The 18998-nt window shown below is 48.3% G+C and overlaps 1 protein-coding gene across 2 annotated transcripts in view; it reads left to right on the forward strand.

Annotated features, from left to right (window-relative positions):
* Positions 1-250: 250 nt before the first annotated feature.
* The window catches only part of LOC135373034 (atlastin-2-like), an 83273-nt gene continuing 64525 nt past the window's right edge, over positions 251-18998 (forward strand). For both annotated transcript variants that reach the window (XM_064606347.1, XM_064606348.1), the window contains exon 1: positions 251-360. In XM_064606347.1, the coding sequence (XP_064462417.1) occupies positions 306-360 (55 nt within the window). In that variant the 5' untranslated portion in view covers positions 251-305. The remainder of the gene's footprint in view (positions 361-18998) is intronic.

Genomic DNA, 18998 nt, shown 5'->3' on the forward strand with positions numbered 1-18998 from the left:
AGCTGCAGATAGGCCTTTTAGATGTACACTACTCTTTCTTTTTTTTTTTCAGTTCTTTGTTAGCTGCGCCCACATGCTGAAGAGAGCACAACACTGTAAGGAAGACGAAGAAGAGCTACGCTTTAGAACACCTGCTTTTTCTGGTTCGTGATTGGGAGTTTTGTGGACGAGATCCCGTATGGCTTCGATAAGGCTGGAGACTTCATCGCCCAGTGGCTGACGCCTGATCACATCCGCGCCGGATAGCCTTAATAATACCCGAAACGAAAATTACAAGATGCATAAAAGACATCTCTAGTTTTTTAATGCCGCACCCAGGGCACCAAATCAAAGAGCTAACATTCAACGGAGGAACACACGGTAAGTAAGGAATTCTCATTTATGTTTCCACTGTATTCAATGTCAACTTTTCATTTATTTCTCAACACTGAGCGCGTAAGTATGTACATGACATGAGGAAGGTGGAATGGCTTTAGCAGCACCACGTTCAGTGCGGCATGCGTAATCGACCGACAGCAAGTTTTAAATAATTAATGAAAATTTGTTCTATATTTGAAAAGAAAAAAAAAAAAAACTAGTGCGATGATTAACAACCCTCTCGGGTACCTTTTTTTTTATGTTGTCTCTTTGCGCTGACCCCTCTGTTCGTTTCAACTCGCTAGCGGATGGAACATGAGTGAAAGCAGTTTTCTTGATATTAGAACAGTCAAACAGACGACATCGTTCCGTTCCTCCCGTAGTTCGTACTTCTATAGGCGACTACCACTCTTTGAATCGTTCGTATTTGATGTGTTCAAGAGTTTCTAGTGCAGCTCCTGAAACGTAGAAATTCTTCTGTGTTGCGGAACTGACCAATGTTTAAAGCGACATGTGGACCGCGAAGAAGACTTTCTGGAGGAAGTGTGGACACTTATTTAACATTGGCTTAGCTTACTTTGTTGGAAAGAAAATCATAAAGTAATTTACAAACAGGTACAATTACGGTCTCACTGCAACAAATCGGGCACTACACCAGAGGCGGACCCAGACCCCGGGTTCGGGGGGGGGGGCGGTTTCTCGGGGGGCCGGTTGTCAAAGCGCGCAATCGAGCGTATAAACTGACGTTCTGCAGTGGAGGGCGATGGTCCCTCTCCGGATCCTTCCAAAACAAAACCTTTCGCGACTGTTTTCATAAACTATTCACTCTGCTGGACAACAAAAAGTAGCAAACGGTACCTAGTATCGGTATTTGACTGCGCGAAACTTGACTGAGTGCACAGTGTTTGCTTACGTCGAAACTACGCCGCCTTAGCTTTTCTAAATCTTTCTGGGTAATTTCAATATTTGTCTGCATTTGATTAAAGCTCTGTAAGCTGACGTTACGACAAAGAGTGAGGACCATTCCTCCTCAGGACAAATACCAAATGGGAGTCTGTGAATGGTGAAAGCCATTCTTCCTTAAAAACCCTAGACAAACCACGCATCGCGAAACAGCCACAGCTGATTTTTTCTTGGTTCCGTTTCTGTGATTGAAATAGTCGAAGGGAAACGTTTATCCGTTCGGATCGAGTTTAAGTTCGACGATAAGGGTCCAGTTGTGGTTCAGCTCCGGAATGCAGCTATAATGGTTCGAACCGTTGTGTTTTTTTTTAGAAGGTTCGGTTCACGAACCGGTTGAGGAAGGGAAAGAAGCACAACCAACAAGTTAAAGCACATTTCCTGTTGTGTTGTACAGTGATTGAAGCAGACAGGAAGACGGCAACGGCCATTCAAGATTTTTAAACAGTTTGCGCAGAGTGAAAGACAAGATTAGTAGTGCTTACGACATCAGTATAACCATGAATTACCGGTTGTGGGTTGTCTGCATCAGCACGTAGCTCATGTCGCTGTGGTGAACAAACCTCCCGGGTTGTTCGCCTAACCTCGACAAGGATATAACAGTCACCCAAGCGTGCTCCTCGGCCTCATTCATTTAAAGGGACAGTCTGGACCCTACATGTGACGTAATTAGGCCTTATCAGATGATTCCTTATATCTTCCCATGCCACTATGGAAAATATTTCGTTTATATTCGGCTCTGAGAATTCATAATGGCATTTTCAACTTGTTTCTTTTGCCCTCGACTGAAAGCCGCACTTCCCAAAGCAGCAAATTACTCCCAAATTAATCAGCAAACGAGCTTCATGGTAGTTGGATTGAAATGGTGCGATTCTGAGCCTGTGGTCTTTGTGCAATATACCCGTTACCGTTAATGACTGACCACCCCCTCGCTACCATGGTGCCGGCAGAGCAGCAGAGTGAAGTGAAGCAAAGACAGAGCACGGGAAAGTGCAAGTGCAAACAGAGAGTGCCACTCATTTTCTATCTATTCACGATTTTTAAATATTATGCATATTGTTACAAATATTGCTTTTGACGTTTTTTATTGTTTCACACGCTCATATAGAACGGGCTTAGTATGTTATGTACATTCTGACCTGCATGAGGGTGACTACCCTTTATTTTCTAAAAGGCTCATGTAAGTTCGCACCTAACATCGCATCTTGGAGCTTATCCTGCAGTCCTACACACGGATACGAGCTGTAGTTCAGCTCATATAGTTCGCCTTCGCAATGCACTGCGCAAGGACAACAGAAGATGAAACCAGGATACAAACGAAGAAAAGAAAATTTCGAATACCGAAAGTCGCACAGTCGACGACATATTTATTTATTTATTTATTTATCTTTTCGCCACGAAGGCATTACAGTATCGGGGATAAAAAAAGGAACGTGACGATATAAACAAGTGTTATACACACACGTCACAACATTGATACTACAAATTAGTGACCAACGAAGAGTAACAGTGAGTAAAACGTGTCAACGCAATTTGCATGAACACCATCACGAGATAGTCCATTCCAATCGGATATCGCTCTTGGAAAGTGAGAAGGTTTAAAAACATCCTTGCAACGAGCATATTCACGGACTACTTTTTTCAGTGATCACTCTTAGTAGCACATAGGTAGGTTGAGTGAAGTAACGTGAAGGGTGCGGGCAAGCCATACCGTGATACAAAAAGTAGAAGAAACTTGATCTTAAGTTCATCCTACGTCCTGAGAAGACGTCGCAACGCAACATGGCCTTGGGTTGGGACACCCAACAACCCTTTTCTCTCCCGTGACGAGAGCAAAGAAACCAAGCAGTGTTATTTTTAGGATTCCGCGTTTTCTACGTTTATTTTTGGGCGGATTCGGCGAATGTTTTCGATGTTTATTGATTTTCGCGAAATCGGAGTTTTTCTATGTTTTTCCTTGCCTGTACATGGTTTACCCGACAGTTATCGCCGAATAGCAATTAGAATGTAATTTCAGTGCTGTGCGCGCCTAATGCAGCCCTAACAACAACAACCAATTCGAATTACCAGTTTTACGAAGTACCAGTCCGAATTGTGTAAGTGCTGCAAGAAATGACCGGAAGGCGTTTGTTCACCTTGTTCGTTATGAGGATTCTTCAGAATCACGTGGCGCCGCGATTGCTCCGATATGCGCGTCGCACCCCTTCCACAGCCCACATTAGCCGTCACGCGACAATACTTGCATACGACAACATCTTCCTTCCCTGAGAGTTCAAGATCTTGATTTTCGCAAACGTTGTCCGAGGCGCTCTTCCTTTTTCGTCCCATCTCGGGTGCCGCACGTGGAAAGTGGAGGGGTATGTACTGTCGTAACATCTACAGTAAACAACCAAAAATGCGACATTCTTCTTGACGTCACGTCCGTAAACGGTTCACAAGTGTGGTGTGGCACATACAATGGCAGAAGAATGAGATCACGAGCTGCGCATCCGATCAGGGACAAAAAGATTGACGCTGGAACACTCTCAGTGTTATCGCAGGTCATCCAACCATAGGAAATACCAAGAAAAGAACCGTAATAAACGAAAGTCTGCTTGGCATGTTGGAATGTTAATCTGGGCATGTGCAGCAATTTATCTGTCATAATTCCTGGCATGTTCCTTTGTATTGGATGTTTTGCGAATAAAACCGAATAGGGAAAAATTTACCCGGCGTATGTTTTTCGATGTTTTTGGATTAAAACCGAATGCACGGAACCTTAGGTGTTTTTTGTACTTTTTCTCGAGTAGCGCAGAGGACACGCCAGACTCTCACTGGCTTCATAACTAAGGACACTATACCGCCGGAAGCCCCCTGGTCTCTCCCGGTACCGCCCACGTTTGTACGCCTCCCAAACCTTCTGCAAAGAAGAGATCAGGTCCCCCCTCAAGTCCTCCGAGCCCATTTTTCATGCTCTGGTAGACGAGAAGTTTTCTACGTTTACGGCAGCATATACTGATGGCGCATCCCGAAACAACAAGTCCGCCTCAGCCTTCGTCATTCCATCCGAAGGCGTCGTGCACGGAAGACGCCTTTCACATCCAACCTCCTCCACAGCTGCGGAACTCTATGCCATCCTTTTCTTTCTACAACACATCGCTGATTTTCCACCCCGGGAATGGGCAGTCTTTACAGACTCCAAATCTGCATTTCAAGCAATTGAAACTTCCGGCATACGAGGCCCATCCGCACCCCTAGTCACCGACGTGTTAATGGCTTACCACACTATCTACGCCGCAGGCCACAGGCTAGTTCTCCAGTGGGTTCCAGCCCATTGTGGTGTCGTGGGGAACGAGCAGGCCGACAGCGCCGCAGAAGCAGCACTCTCGTCTCGGAACCGGACCCGTATTGTTCTGCTCAGAGGAGACCGCCGTTCAATTCTGCGACGTCTAGTGACACCCCTGGCTTCCCGCCAACGGACAACCGACATTCTTCCCCGCTCTATGTTGAACAGAGTTGATCCCATGCTCGCTTTCCGGATGCCACGAAACACATCTCGTCAGGATGCTGCATTAATCCACCGCATGCGCCTCGATGTGGCCTTTACAGCTCAGTGGCGTTACCGCTTGAGACAAATTGATTCTCCCACCTGTTGCCACTGTGGTGCTCTTGAGGATCTGGAGCACATTCTTCTTCATTGCCCTCACTACGAACCTTCCCGAATCACACTCTCCGAGTCTCTTCGTCAGCTGGACTCTCGCCCTTTCTCCCTACCGAAATTGCTTGGTCCCTGGCCCAATCCAGCCCAGCAACGCTCTGCGCTCAAAGCTCTTCTGACATTTCTGGACACCATCGGACTTCGATCGTTATTGTAAAGGGGCTCGTTATTTTATTCCCCCCATTCCACCAAGCACTGGGGTAGAGTATCGCCTGTTGCGATGAAACTCCCCACTCTCCAAGGCCGAAAATAAAGTTGTTGTTGTTGTTTGTACTTTTTCTATTTGACTCATGCATCCAACAGAAGGAGTGCCCCATAAAACACGTGCATTCGTGCCAGCTGACCAGCCATTGACAACCGCGCAAGGGTAGATTACGGTTGTCCACTCTCTCTCTCTCTCTTCATAACGAAATAAAAGCCTTGACGTCTGCGCACAAGAGTGAAGGAAAGGTTGTCTTTACTGGTTTGAGCAGCGTTTTTGAAATTTCCAGTTAGCATTCTGAGCCAGCGACTGGCCTTGTTGGTTGCGAAACGAATATGTCTATTCCATTTAAGATCCTCGGAGAAAATAAATTCCAGGTACTTGTATTCATCAACATTCCCCAGTATTGCATTGCCTACCCTATAAGTCGCGTGTGTAGAGTTCACGCTCTTCGCAAATGATATAGACCTGTACTTGCACAAGTTCTAGGGTAACTCCCAGTCGGCGGACCATTTATCAAACTGTAATGCAACCATATCATTATGTAAAGTAAGCAGTGTGCAATATTTGGCGAAGCTTTGATGATCATTATCACCTTCACATCATCTTCAATGATATCGCTAATATAAACAAGGAACAAAAGTGGTTCAAGGATTGATCCCTGCGGGACACCTTGACACCATTCCACTTGACATGCGGGACACTTGATTCCATGACGCATACCTGAGATTAAAAAATCATTAATTACGACAGATTGCCCGCGCTTATCCGCGTAAGATTTGAGCCACGAAAGTACATTGTAAGGGTTCAACGTGGAGAGTTTCTACAAAAGCAGTGAATGGGGAACAAGGTCGAACGCTTTCCTGAAGCAAAACAATACTGGATTTGTATGCCCACCGTTGTCAAACGAAGACGACAGATAAAAATGAAAATCAACAGGCTGGGATACGGTGAACATCTTAGTCGAAACCCATATTGGGCTGATGTAAAGAACCCATTGCGAGAGAACTTTTCGATTAGGTCGCTGTATGTTGCTGTTGTATAAATATATATATATATCATGTTCATATATGTATATCTATGAGTATCAGTTTCTCTGCGTGCAGTCATAGAAGCCTTCTTAATCTGTAATTTTGAATTTCAAACACGTCTAGTATCATTTACTTGTTTCTTTAACGGCTTGTTTCCCTTCATTATAATTCACTGGCTTGCACTGCGGCATTGAGGAGTGCTCAGTCACCCTCCCGGGTGTATATCGCTCGCTGAGTGACCCCTGGTTTGCCGATTCCGAACGATGCGCAGCTACCCAGGGCTGACGAGCCGCAAACACGGCGAAACACGTGTCCTCTGGTGCTGTCGCATCGTTCCATGTGTATTTGTTTCTCGGCGTGCAGCCACAGAAGCCATCTTAATCTGTAATTTCGAATTTCAACACGGCTAGTGTCGTTTACTTGTTTCTTTAATGGCTTTCCCCCTCATTATAATTCACTGGCTTGCACTGTGGCATTGAGGAGTGCTCAGTCACCTCCCCAGGCGTATATCGCTCGCTGAGTGACCCCTGGTTTGCCAATTCCGAACGATGCGCAGCTACCCAGAGCTGACGAGCCGCAAACACGGCGAAACACATGTCCTCTGGTGTTGTCGCGTCGTTCCATGAGTATCTGTTTCTCTGCGTGCAGCCATAGAAGCCATGTTAATCTGTAATTTTGAATTTCAAACACCTCTAGTATCATTTACTTCATTTTAATGGCTTTTCCCTCTTTATTATATATATATATATAATGTTTGCAATTCAAGCGTGCCACAATCCCAGCTGGGACGGCTGTTTCGAGCTTCTTGGCTCTCATCGGCACAGTGTAGGGATGTGACACGTTCTTTGGTCGGCACAAACACTGTGTCTCTGCAAGACATCAATGTTCCAGGGTGTTAGCAACATCCCTGGAGGCCGCAGTGCAAAGCCAGTAAGCATAGATACAAATATAAAAATGAGCAAATGCTCCATGGCTGCACGTGAGGAATATGTTTACAATTCAAGCGTCCCACAATCCCAGCTCTCGACGGCCGTTTCGAGCTTCTTGGCTCTCATCGGCACAGCGTAGGGATGTGATACGCTCTTGGGTCGGCACAAACACTGTGTCTCTGCAAGACATCAATGTTCCAGGGTGTTAGGAACATCTCTGGAGGCCGCAGTGCAAAGCACGCTTGAATTGTAAACATGTGTAAACACGTGCAGCCATGGAGCATTTGCTCATTTTTATATTTGTATATATATATATATATATATATATATATATATAGTTGTGGAAGGAAAAATACACGGACAACAGATTTTAGGGAAGTTAGAAACACTAGTTCAGTTAATGGGCAGAAATTAAAAGTTGAATGAGAAACGGGGTCGACGTTTCGACAGTAGCACTGTCTTCCTCAGGACAAAAGATGCCCAGGGGGTTACAGATTGCTTAAATAGGTTTGGTGTGTGACGTCATCATCGGTACAAGGCACGCCACAGGCGATTGTCGGTGAGTCAGGTTCGCGAATATTTCAGGAGGTCAAGTCCGGGTGGTGAGGTCATTCTCCTTTAGTCCCTCTCCGTATTTGGGGAAAAACATTCCTAGGCAGGGTGAGTGCCGCTTCGGACTTTGCTGAAAGAAAGAAAAAGGAAAGAAAGGAACGGAAAGAAAGAAGCTCAACTAGGCGGCCAGATTTCCTACCGTTGACAGTGCTCCGAGATCTTCGTTAATGGTTGATTGGAACTTGTGAATGAGATAGGATTCGCGTTGTTCTCTGCACCGATCTGAGCTAAAATTTGACTGGAGAATGAAAACTGACACATTATTTAGGGAATGACCTGGTTGTTTGAAATGACGAGAGACCGGGAGGTTTGGCTTTTTTGTAACGTCAGACCGGTGGTTGTTGAACCTGATCTGAAATTATGTTTTGGTCTTACCTGCGTATTGTGCTTGGCGCATGTCGCACTGAATGACATAAATGACGTTAGATGAATTACAGTCAAAGTCACCATTAATTTTGAATGAAAAATTAGAATTAGTGCTTTTAAGTACTTGGGCGCTTTGCATTAATTTGCATGTCTGACACCTGCGACCATCGCACGGGCGGCAACCCGTTCCTGGATGTTCTGGCTTGCTAACCTTAGAGCTAATTAGATTACCGTGCAGGTCGCGTGCGCGCCTGTACGTAACATGCCGTGGCTGAGGAAAAATTTGTCCCATGCGCTCTGATTGGAGAAGGATGCTGTGGTGACGGTTTAGTATACTGTTAACGCTTGGAATATTGCTGCTAAATGTTAAAATGAGGTTTACGGAACTATCATCAATCATGTGTTTGTGGTTTTGGAACAGGGCTTTGCGATCTACTTTATGGGCTCTGTTTAGTGCGTCGTCAACCAAATTAGGTGGAAATTGGCGATCGATGAATGTTTGTTTGAGTTCAGCTAGATTGCTGCTCAGGTCGTCGTCACTGGAACAGATACGCCTGTACCGAAGTGCCTGACTGTAAGGGATGGCAATTTTAGTATGACGCTGGTGACAGCTGTTAAATGCTAGGTACTGTTGAGAGTCCTTAGGTTTACGGAACAGGTTTGTGGACAAGACTCCGTTGGTTAACTTTACCTGGACGTCTAAGAAGTTGACAGTGAAAGCGGAATACGAATGGGTGGGCTTGATGGCCGGATGTGCTTGGTTAAAGTCGCCGATAAATGTGATTACGTCTGTGAGGGAAGAACGAGGCGCCCGCTCTGCTTCCGAGAGGAAAAGGTTTAATTAACTAAAAACCGAAAAGCAATATGCGAATATAGGCCCGTGACCACGAGACCCACCTCGACCCCTTTAATTCCGCAACATCATCCCCGGCCGGCGGGTGACGAGGACGTCTGCTTCCAAACGGCAAAGCCTTTGAACTGGACGGGTTATGGTAGTGCCGCTTGCGAGACGTACTGAGCATGCCCGCACTAACCCATCTCTCCCTCGTACCAACTTCGCTATGCGTCCGAGCTTCAAAAAGGGGGACGGACATTATCTTCCGGAAGCACCACCAAATCCCCTTCCTTGAAACGACTTTGGGTAGGAGACGCAGTCACGTGGGCAGACCTCAGCTGCAGAAGGTACTCGTATCTCCAGCGCTTCCATAAGAGTTCCTTAGCCTTCAGCATTTCTCGGAAGTTGTGCCGGAGTCCTCCGCGTCAGGCTGTGAGGTGGCAGCGTGTTCGCCCGGTAGAGAGATGGCTCGTTTGCCTATGAGGAAGTGGCTTGGCGTGAGGGGGACGAGTTCCTCGACAACAGATGCGACGTGGGTTAACGGGCGGGGAATTTACGAGAGCTTGCACCTCGCATAGGGTTGTAGTAGGTGCTCGAAAGCAAGGCGGCTTCTACCGAGACATCGCCTTAGAGCAGCCTTCACGGTGCCGGATGAGGCGTTCCCACCATCCGCCCCACCAAGGTGCTCGCTCGACGATGAACCGCCACTGTATACGGCGCTGAGTTTGCAAAATCTTGTACATCAGCTGTTGTGGCGCAGACAAGATGGCTGCGCACTTGTGAAACGTTCGGGCGTTGTCTGAGTAGACAGGTGGGCACACCACGTCTTGAAACGAAGCGACGGAAGGCCATTAGAAAGTCTACAGCGTTCATAGAAGATGCGAGCTCTAGGTGGATGGCTCTGTGACGCCACACGAGAAAAGGACGATGTATGCTTTTCCTGATGCGGCGTTTGTGATGAACAGCGGCCGTGCGAAGTCCAGACCAACTACCGAGGAAAGCGGTTGGCCTCTGTGATTCTCTCGCGAGGGAGGGGGGCCGTTGGAACGCTAGCGAGTTCTGCGCGCTGCAGGCGCAGCTGAGGCAGGAGTGTAGGACGCGACGAACCGGTCTGGCGTGCCCGGAGGATCGAAAATCGGTTCCTGACTTGGGTGATAGTATCTTGTACTCCGGCGTGCAGGGCTTGTCGGTGAGCGTCGACTATTACGAGATGCGTAAAGTGATGCTTGGATGGCAGAAGAATGGGGTGCTTTATGGCGTCGACCACGTTCAGTTGATGAAGACGGCCGCCGACACGCATGATGCCGTTGGCGTCCAAAAACGGTTGGAACGCATGTAGGGACGATGATGGTTTGACGACGTTGCCTTTGCTGAAAGCGGCAACCTCATGGGGGAAAGCCTCAGCCTGCACGCGACGGATCCAAAAGTTCTCAACATGCGTGATTTCCTCAAGTGTGAGTGGGCCAGACACGGATGGTCTCGCAGATCTAGCGTTGTTCGCAAATCTCAGCAAAAAAGGCGGTGACCCGAAGGAGCCTGGATAACGTCCCGTAGTCCGTGATTTCCATCCATTCTCCAATTCCGACGACTGCCGAAACGGAAGCATGTTTGAGCGCAGCTGGACATTCACTTGCTGGAGAGGCTCTGTCATCGGTTAATCGTACCCATGGCTGGCAAAGCTGGTTTCTGTACTTACGAAGGTGCCAAACGACGATGAGAGCCAGCCGGGACCTGTCCACCACAATCTGCAGCACTTCAGAGTGGTAGCGGATACGTCCCGAGTGAGCAAATCAGCGGGGTTGTCACTACCGCTGCAGTGGAACCATTGATCAGTGCGCGATGAAGACAAGATTTCGGTTATTCGAGACTGAACAAATTGCTGGGTTTTGCTGCCAGATCCATGAATCCACTGAAGAGCGATGATGGAATCTGTCCAAAAATGTACTGTCACTTGACTGAGAGTCTTCAGCGCTGAAACGTGACGGTAGAGACGTGTAGCTAAGAGGCAGGCGAGGAGCTCGAGACGAGGCAACGACACCTGTTTTAACGGTGCCGTTGGGAGAAATACTCCGCAAGTGTATGGCAGTGCCATAGGCTTTCGGACAGGCATCTGCGAAACAGTGCACATCGACGGGTGAGTTATCTTCAGGGAGAGCGCAACGCGGGAGTCTGAACAGGTTCAGTTCTCACCAGGCTGACCTTCCACTTCTCCCAGATTACGTTGTCTGATTCGCTAACTGGTTGGTCCCACGATAGGCCATTGCGCCACAGGTCTTGAAACAGAATTCTCGCAGATATAATGACAGGTGCGATGTACCCCAAGGGGTCATACACAAGTGAAAGTGCTTTCAGGACAGTGCGCTCGTGGCAGGGTGTGCGACGGCGAAGACTGCTGCTCGAGTCGTTTTGAGAAGAAGACCGTCCGTACTGCGATCCCAATATAGGCCGAGAACCTTGACGATGGGGGTCGCCGTCGGAGGCGTTGTCATAGGACGTGCCGTCCATGAGAAATCTCTCGCGCAGGACCGGAGAGTTTGAGGTCCACTTGCGAATATCCATTCCAGCGGATTTCAATATTTCTACCGTTTCTTGGTATACCTGCAACGCATCACTGTATGACGTGCAGCCGACGACCAGATCGTCGACATAAAACCCCGTCCGGAGGCGGGATACGGTGTTGGGATAATCCGAGCAAACTGGCTCAAAGTGGTTTGCAGCGTTGCTGCTAGCAGAAATGGACTCGAAGTAGCTCCGAAAGGGACTCTAGTCATCCGCCACTCGACAAGTTCGAGATTGCTGTCGTTGGATGCCTGCCGTACATCCTTTACCCACAGAAAGCGAAGGAAATCTCTGTCTTCGGGCGAATGATGATTTGCAGGTATGCCTTCCTGATGTCGGCGGTTAAAACCGTGGAGCTGCAGCGGGACTGCAACAGAAGATGTAGCAGGTCTGCGTTTACCTCCGGCCCTTTCATCAGGAGAGTGTTCAACGATTGCTGACCTGGCAAGTGGGACGACGCATCAAATACAACGCGGAGTTTCGTGGTGACCGCCTCTTGTCGCACAACCGCGTGATGGGGCATGTAATAAACGTTTTCTTGGCGGCTGCTGATCCCCATTACCTTTTCAGGATGACCTTCGTCAAAATACTCACGTATGACCTCGTCATACTGAGACAGCAATTCTGGGTCGAACCGAAACCGACGTAATTGCGAGAGGAGGCGCTGTAGAGCCGTATTCCTGTTATTGGCGCAAGCAGGGAGCCCTAGTTCTGGTTTAACCATTAGCGGGACGACGTTGCGACCGTCATATTGGCGTACATGGCTTGTAAAGTAGGCGGCCGCGAAGTCATCGTCGGGATCAGGAACCGGATCGCTTATGCCAAGGGCATCCAAGCGCCACGCTTCCGAAGGGTCCATGTGGTCGAAGAATTCTTGTTCCTCGCAGGAAAGGGAGAGGACTGATACCACGGTGGACAGTGTTCGACTGGGTGACCGCTGGACTCCCTGAACGACCCATCCGAAAATGGTCTCCACCGTGACAAGATCGCCAGGTAGACGTTCCACTCGGCCGGTGACCAGCTTCCAATAGTAATCGGAACCCACCAGCAGAGCGATGTCCGTGGTGCAGCTCGTATCGGCCACTTCGAGGCCTCGCAGCGAGAGAAGGCTCATGGTTACGTCGTCCAAGGCTGGCGTAGACACGCGGCATAGTTCAGAAATGCCGAGGGCTTCAAGCTCGATGAACGACCGCGAATCCGAGATGGCTTCGAGGCGGACTTGCACCCGTTCGCAGTGGAATCTTCTGGGGTGGCGCGTACGTGCGAAAGAGAACACGGAGGGGTCCTCCTCACCAGTGATTTGGCACCCTAGCTCCTTCAACAGATCGCGACGTATAAACGTTTGTTGACTACCTGTGTCAAGAAGCAGCCGAATTCGCTTCTTGCCTGCAGGTCCTTCTGCCCAAACCGAGACTGTCTGAAGGCCGTCTCATTCCAGATTTTGCATGCACGTTCGAGGGTGATGAAGACATGACAGTCTGTGAGACGACGTTGTCCAACACTTCGCGCGGTGCCCCCATGTCTGCAGCCGCGGGGAGAGTGGTCGAACAACGCTGAGCCTCCGGACGTCTTTGAATGTCACACAATATGGAAAGGTGATGTCCGTGGCACTTCGAACAAGACAACCCAGCCGCAGATCGGCAAACCCGTGAAAAATGTCCGGATTTGCCGCACCTGAAACATCTTCCCGGTGTAGACAAACGATGGCGCATATCGGCTGCCGGTAAAACCGCCGTGCAGGACTGCAGCGGATGGTCCGGAGAGTGACACAAGGGACAGGGTGATGAACGTGCTTCAGCAGTCCGCTTCGGAGGTGCGGCGTTTGCAGCGGCTAGGGCAGCGGCAGTAGGAAGCCGAACCGGCTCGTTAGGACTCTTGCTGCGAGCAGCCGACGCTGGCGAAACTGCCCGAGTTAGCAACACCTCTTCCCGAGTCTCCACCTGCACCTGAAGAAATGATAGCAGCGCCTGAAGATCCTCGGCGGCCTTGTCTATCCCAGTGCTTTCATTGTTGCCTTGGGGTTGAGGTACTGCGGCTGTATCCCTTCTCCGCTGATGAAAAAGGACACAGAGGTTTTCGGGCAAGCATCGTGTCCTTACATCGTGTCCTTACAGCATATTTGTCCTTAGTTACCCCCAAAGAATCCAACGCTGCCATTCGAATGGTCACATCGTCATGAAGACGTCGGAGCTGGGGAATGTTCTGGGAATTCGAGATGGGACGAAGAGCAAGCAAATGGTCGATGTGCTCCGCCGTAAGGAGTTCCGGTCTACCGTACCTGTGTGTGAGCAGAGTGACCGCAGAGTCGTAGTTGTCGCCGCTGATCCTGATGCTTTCGATGGATCGCTTCGCGTCGTCAGTGAGGTAGGAGACCAAGTACTTAAACTTCTCGACCGGAGCCAGTGCTTGGTTGGAGTGGATGGTGGCATCAAAATGCTGCCAGAATTGTTGCCATTCCTGTAATTTTCGCGAAAACTTGGGTATCTGAAGCTTAGGGAGAGCGACGATTTTTTTTTCCCCGCACGACGCTGTTGATCCAAAGGTGCAACATTCTGCTGCTGGTGAAGCCTACGACGTGCCCTTGTGATCATTCCCTCGAGACATTCCTCGTACTGGAGCGCCCGTCAAGTTCCGCTCCCAGCTGATCTTCCGTGGTTTCCTGGGCGATGCTGCTATCGAGGTCGTAGAGCGATTGCCGTTTTGCCACCAAATAGTCCAACGCAGCTTCAACCTCTTCGACGGACGAGTCCTGCTGCCCCAGCAGGTCGGAGAGCCGTGTCATGGTCCGCGTCAAGTGTGCACGTAGTCCACCTCTTGTACGCTTCAAGCGTTCCATGGCAGGTCACGACGAGATGACCTCCGAAGAGAAAGCGAAGGAACAGGCGGCCTACGTTCCCGGGTTTCGGCACCAGAAATGTGTGAGGGAAGAACGAGGCGCCCGCTCTGCTTCCGAGAGGAAAAGGCTTAATGAACTAAAAACCGAAAAGCAAAATGGCGAATATAGGCCCGTGACCACGAGACCCACCTCGACCTCCTTTAATCCGCAACAAGGTCATCTTCTGAGTGTGGCCACACCATAAAGATGTCGTCGAGGAACCGCTTGTAAAGCGTGGGCTTCTTTATGCGCTTGGTCAGAAATTCCTCCTCTAGAGCTCCCATAAAAATATTTGCGTAGTTTGGTGCCATTTTTGTACTCATAGCCGTGCCATTGACTTGCAACTAATGCTTACCGTCGAATTCAAAGTTGTTATTTTTGAGAATAGGATTGAGAAATGTGGATATGACACACGGATCGTAGGGGGTATCAGAATATTTGGAAAACGCCCTTTCAGCTGCAGCAATGCCATCTTCGGGGGGGGGATGTTGGTATACAGAGATGAAACGTCTAGCGTGACTAGCAGACTGGAAGGAGGAGGTTCACATTTACATAGTATTTGAAGAAAGTGGTTGGTATCCTGAATGTAGGATGGTAGTTGCGGAGGTATATACTTGAGAAGGTGGTCTACAAAGCTTGAGATGTTCTCAGTAGCTGTACCGTTGCACGAAACTATGGGGCGCCCTGGATTTCCAGGTTGATGGATTTTAGGCAGCATGTAAAACCTGCCCGCTATGGGGTTTTTGAGGAGTAGATAGTCGTACAGGGTGGTATCTATAATTTTTCTTGCCTTTAGAGCTTTTAGACTGCGGATAACATCTGCTGTAATTTGCTCTGTAGGGTCAGCGTCGAGGAGTTTGTAAAAATAATGTGCACGATAGTTGTCGAAGACCTTCGTTAACATAATTGTTTTTGTCCATTACCACGATTGCACCGCCTTTATCAGCTTTTTTGACGACTAATATATATATATATATATGTATATATATATATATATATATAGGGAAAAAGACGCCAGAGACTGAAGTAGGGAGTGGGGGAAAGTTATTTATTAAGCCGGCATTTAAAATAAGGGTCTGGGGAAGTCGACGTTTCGACAGAGGCTCCGCCTTCTTCGGGAGTAGCTCCGAGTAGAGCCCTGCAGGGGCCCGGGCCCGAGCCGGGCTTGTTATTGGATGTGTGCTCCCGGCCGGGCCGAGCCCGGGCCGACAAAATACGCTAGCACCACGGGCCGGGTCCGGGCCGTTAAAATACGCCACCATCGCGTGCCGACAGATATGTTTCCGAGAGTCAGGCCCGGCCGGGCCACGCAGCTAATTCCCCACAATGGAGATGCATTAGTTCATATCATCATGCGCTTGCGTCATTCCTGTGCATATTTTGCAAAGACAAGCAAGGCATTAGGCATATGATTTGACCCTCTAGAACATTCTGAAAGCCACTTTACATTGCTCCCCACTCCTCACATATTTCACAAGCACTTGGCAAAGCTCGGTGAGAGGGGTATGGACTGGGAGAAGGAGTTTGTCGACAGCGTCCTCTACCTCCGCAAAATCTTGACAGTGTAACGATAAAGCCCATGCCCGCGTACGTTCTGGATTTAATTTGGTCTGGTGCGGTTATGGTGTTAAACCACCATCACTTGTATGTTTGTCTTCTCTCCTTATAAATTTACTGATAAACTTGTTTGATAATCGCCAGAAACGCGTACGTCGCGGCTGGAAATACTAAGCTGGGATCTACTCGCCGGGTCAAGGGGTCGGGTCGGGCCGAGCCGGGCTCTAGTCACTGGGTCACCGGGCAGGGCGGGGTCGCGTAAAAATATGAATGTCCGGGCACGAGTCGGGCCGGGCCATTTTTCGATGCGCCCGAGCCGGGTCGGGCCCGGAAAAGTCGGCCCGTGCAGGGCTCTAGCTGCGAGTCCCCATCATAGTCCCGAAGAAGGCGGAGCCTCCGCAGAAACGTAGACTTCCCCAGACCCTTATTTTAAATGCCGGCTCAATAAATAACTTTCCCCCATTCCCTACTTCAGTCTCTGGTGTCGTTTTTTGCCCTATCTATATACAACATCCTGGTCCAGCTCTTTGGCTGCACGTATAGCACATGAGGCCCACCAAGGCCGAAACAGCCGTCCAGTACCGGCATGGCGACGTTTGACTTACAAACATATGCTATACGTGCAGCCAAAGAGCTCCTGCTAATTTCTTTCCCCCTTATACACTTGACTGGCTATGCACTGGGCTTTCAGAGGTGTCTTACGACACCCTGATGGGAGGCATCACGTGCCACGTGACCTTCTGACGCCATCCGCTCAAACGTTGCCTGCCTGCGTACTGCTGATGAGGCCCAAGAAGGCCGAAACAGCTGTCTGGTACTGGCATGGCGACGTTTGACTTAAAAACATATATATATATATATATATATATGTTTGGAAGTCACAAATATATATATGTTTGGAAGTAAGTTTGTAAGGCAGGGTCTTTCACTCTGTAGTGACCCCTAATTATTAAATAATGTACTCGGGATGAAAATTAGAAACCTTCTGCGTCATACTTGTGAAGGAATTTACCGCCCAAACAGGTGGTTTCCATCAGTGTACCTAATTTATTTGTCAAACAAGCTTAATTAGCCATGGAAAGGAAACGTTATATTACGCTAATTAGAAAGCGCATTACCAAAACACACCATTTCAGTCACAAGTACAGGATTAGACGGAGAACCTTTTCATATGCATGCACAACATGCAAAGTTTCGCTCTCAGTTCCGTATGAACCTTTCCTCCTCTGATTGTTGCCTTTCCCTCCTCCGTTTAGGCAGTGACGTCACGTCGCCGGGGCTTCTGCGGCCGAGGAACTAGCGCTGACCTGTGAACTTTACAATTCGTTTATTTAATATCAACGCACTTTTCGGAGGGAAAAAAATAGTCAGTTAGATTTGCGTTCCTTTAGAAGTAGTGCACTGAACCGACAACACCGGCTCCTAAAAAATGAAGGAAGTCAGCGGCAGCATGGTGGCGTTGTAGCCTATTTCCTACCGTTTGTTCGCGCTTTGTTTCTACTAGAACGCCCCTGGCGATGAAACTCCCCATTCGTCGTGTTAAAAATAGTTGGTTATTAGATTGTGTTCGTATTCCATTTCCCAAATCGGCACCAGCAATGTGGTAGAGTATCGCTGTAAGATGAAAGGAAAAGGAAAACTGAAAAAGTTATCCAGTTGTAGGACTCGAATCCACATTCTCTGGATTACCGATCCAGTTCTCTATGAATTGAGCTAAGCCAACACACCTCCTCACCGACTTCAAAGGGCGCGTCATCTGAAGGGACAAACCAACTCTCTCACACGTCCTCCTTTCAATCTTACATTTTTGCTCACTCATACAACTCAGCATCCAGCCATCATTTGGAGTATTGCCCCTGGCGATGAAACCCCCAACCATCATCATCAGATAAAGGTGTTGTGCACTGCGTACCCACGGTACTCTACTGTATTCTCATATACAGGGTACATCTTTGCGGTAGACAGACCCCACACCACGTACCGCTGATGCAGCCAACCCGCACCGCAACCGCCGCTGTGTTGCCCTGTTGTACATAACACTCAGCATATACTGAAACCACCGACTGAGCCATAGACCGTTACCGACTGAGCTACCGAGGTCGGTAAAAGAGACATTTGTTTCTGGCGGTTCAATATATATGGTGAAGGCGTCTTGTTCATCGTCTTACAGTTCACCATTATCTGTTGTAGCGTAGCTGTGGTGGAACTCCTTGGCATAGTCTTACACGCACTTGAATTGAAAAAGTTTAGTCCGCACAGAAATCGTCCATAATTCGAGTTTCCTACATTAACGGGTCCATATTAGCGAGGCACGACAGTATATGTTATGTTTACTGCCACAATCATTTAAAAAAAACTCATAGCATTTTCATAACCATCTCTGGTTCTAAAGAGATGCAGTTAAATTGTGAATACATTCGAACAAGAACAAAACAACAACTTTATTACGGGATGATGGCTGTAGAGTTTCATAGCTGGGGCGATGCTCTACCCCATTGCTGGTGGTAATGCAGAAAATGAAATCATCAGCCCCAAGAGCAAATATCAAAGTTCATCATCAACTTTAATTAAAGCTAGCGATATCCTTCACACGAAATGATAACGCAAAAAATTACAGTATCAAACACTTAACCATGCGTTTGAAATAAGACGGTGTGGGAAATTACCGCCCACAAACCCTGGGAACGTCACCTAGCTACGGAAGGCCAGCTCAGTGCCCCTTCCCCGTCCTTCGTTATGTGGACCTTAAGAGCCAGAATTCGTCTGCTACTGCAATTCACCGTTCTGCCAATTCAAGAACCTGGAAATGACTGCAGCTCACCTAGAATATGTAGACATAAATATTTATACAAAAAGTGCAAGACGCTTTCCAGAATAGCACTTTTGAGAAAAACTAAGACCCTGTTTGCGCTTTATTTCCAAGTTTTCCCATTTGGTACGCGGGAATGTTAGATCACTATTCGCAGACAACACTGGTTCGTCTGCATGGCCACGACCGCTGAAAGTTTGTTTGTAATT

The sequence above is a fragment of the Ornithodoros turicata genome, unplaced genomic scaffold (assembly GCF_037126465.1).
Source record: "Ornithodoros turicata isolate Travis unplaced genomic scaffold, ASM3712646v1 Chromosome190, whole genome shotgun sequence".
Taxonomy (NCBI): Eukaryota; Metazoa; Arthropoda; class Arachnida; order Ixodida; family Argasidae; genus Ornithodoros; species Ornithodoros turicata.